Raw genomic sequence first — 1,848 nt, forward strand, 5'->3', positions numbered from 1 at the left:
CAGACAGGAAAGCAGGTCAATGGCAAGTGCAGATGCTTTCAGAGGCCATTTGAAAGTAATATCGATGTACAGTTAGAGAAGACAACAATCAATAAACAAGCACATGTGCACGGTCACTTGTCAGCGAAAAGTTTTTGGAAAAATTTTACGTAACAAAGACAACTCAGAAATATAGGACGTTGCTGTTTTCCATTTATTGACTACAAGCCAATGGTTGCCAGAACAGCATGAACGACCAAAGATGACTAACTTGTTCGATTTTAACAATACACTAATCATTTATTAAAAAGAAAAAAAAAGCTAGAATAAACATCAAACTAGTCTTTATATAAACTTACTTTTGTAATATATATATTTTTTCATTTTAATGTACAAAATATTTTTTTTTTGTTTCTAGCGCTGGGCTGAAATCGATAATCAAGTTACATTAGCACTAAATGAAGCTAAGGATAATGTCCGTTATATATCCTCTCTACAAAAGTTTTGGGATCCCTTATACCGGTAAAATTACACTACGCTAGTTTAATACATCAATTAATTTACCCATATTTTTATAGTTCTTCTCCTAATGTTATTATAAGCAGTTTACCTGGACTTATGGTGGCAATTCGAAATGTTTCTAAAACAGCTCATTATTTTAATACCCCTGTCAACGTTACAGGTCTTATGGTTAAAATTTCTAATCAACTTACCATCACAAGTAAGAATTATATCACCGATAACGAACACAGTAAAGTTATGGAAAACTATAAAAATATTTATATACATACAGTTGATGAGATGAAAAACAGTAACGAGCGCCCTTGGACTGTGTCATCTGTTTATATCTTAACCTGCTTACAAAAATTTCTACAGCGTCTCGAAAAAGTTAAGTGGATTGCAAATACGGATATAACTTACTCCATCTTAGATCGCATAATGATAAGCGGAATGGAGAGATTTAATGCTATGATAAAAGGAGCTCGAATGACTATAAGTAGTCAGCTTTATGATCCTTTAAACTACAGAATAGAAACTTTTGATTTAGATTTTGAAAAATTTGTTAATGAAGTTGAAGAGGCTGAGGTCGGTATGCAACAGTTTGTCAAATTGCTTTCCACTGAATGTCCTTCTGCTGCATCTGTCATGTTAGTATTAAAGCGGTTCGAAGCTTTAAGTTTGGAATGTCTCTGCTTAGATAGACGATATTTAGAAGTTGCTGAGATGTTGGAGAGGGAAATGTTCTTGTTAAAAGACGTTTACAACGAGGAAAGAGGGAACCCGTTTATTCCTCGAAATCTTCCCCCTGTTGCAGGACGGATAATATGGATTCGCTCTATTTTTAAAAAGATTGATTTACCAATGCAGGCATTAAAGTTACGACAATGTGTTCTTGCTCATAAAAAGGCCCAACGAACAGTTAGATACTATAACTACATGAATGGAATAATTTGTCACTATGAAATGGCCTATCATAAGGCTTGGTTTGACTATGTTGAAGAAGTTCGATGCCTGTTGAACGCACCCATTATGACAATTAATAAAGAAGAGGCGATATATATTGTAAACATAGATCGTGCAATTTTGCAACTAATCTCTGAAACTGAGTGGATGTGGAAACTTAATCTAGAGGTTCCTAACATGGCTGCAACCATAACATATTGCAAAGATCGTTTATTAGGCCCAGCAACAACATTAAAGCTTATGTTGCAACGATATGACCGATTACGTACTTCTCTTACACCGGTTTTTATAAATATTATGAGATTTCGCTTGCAAGAAATTTCAATTTTGTTGAAACCATCATTATCTACAGTCACCTGGATATCTGAAAACCTAGAGGATTACGTGGAAAAAGTGTGCATGGTA

The 1,848-nt window shown here is 34.3% G+C and overlaps 1 protein-coding gene across 1 annotated transcript in view; it reads left to right on the forward strand.

Moving 5' to 3' along the window:
• Positions 1–1,848, forward strand: part of kl-3 (male fertility factor kl3) — a gene marked incomplete at its 3' end in the record, with an annotated part of 226,785 nt that overhangs the window by 13,853 nt on the left and 211,084 nt on the right. The window contains exons 2-3 of the mRNA NM_001111012.3: positions 398–501; positions 558–1,845. Of these exons, the coding sequence (NP_001104482.3) occupies positions 398–501; positions 558–1,845 (1,392 nt within the window). The remainder of the gene's footprint in view (positions 1–397; positions 502–557; positions 1,846–1,848) is intronic.

The sequence above is a fragment of the Drosophila melanogaster genome, chromosome Y (genome assembly GCF_000001215.4).
Source record: "Drosophila melanogaster chromosome Y".
NCBI lineage: Eukaryota > Metazoa > Arthropoda > Insecta > Diptera > Drosophilidae > Drosophila > Drosophila melanogaster.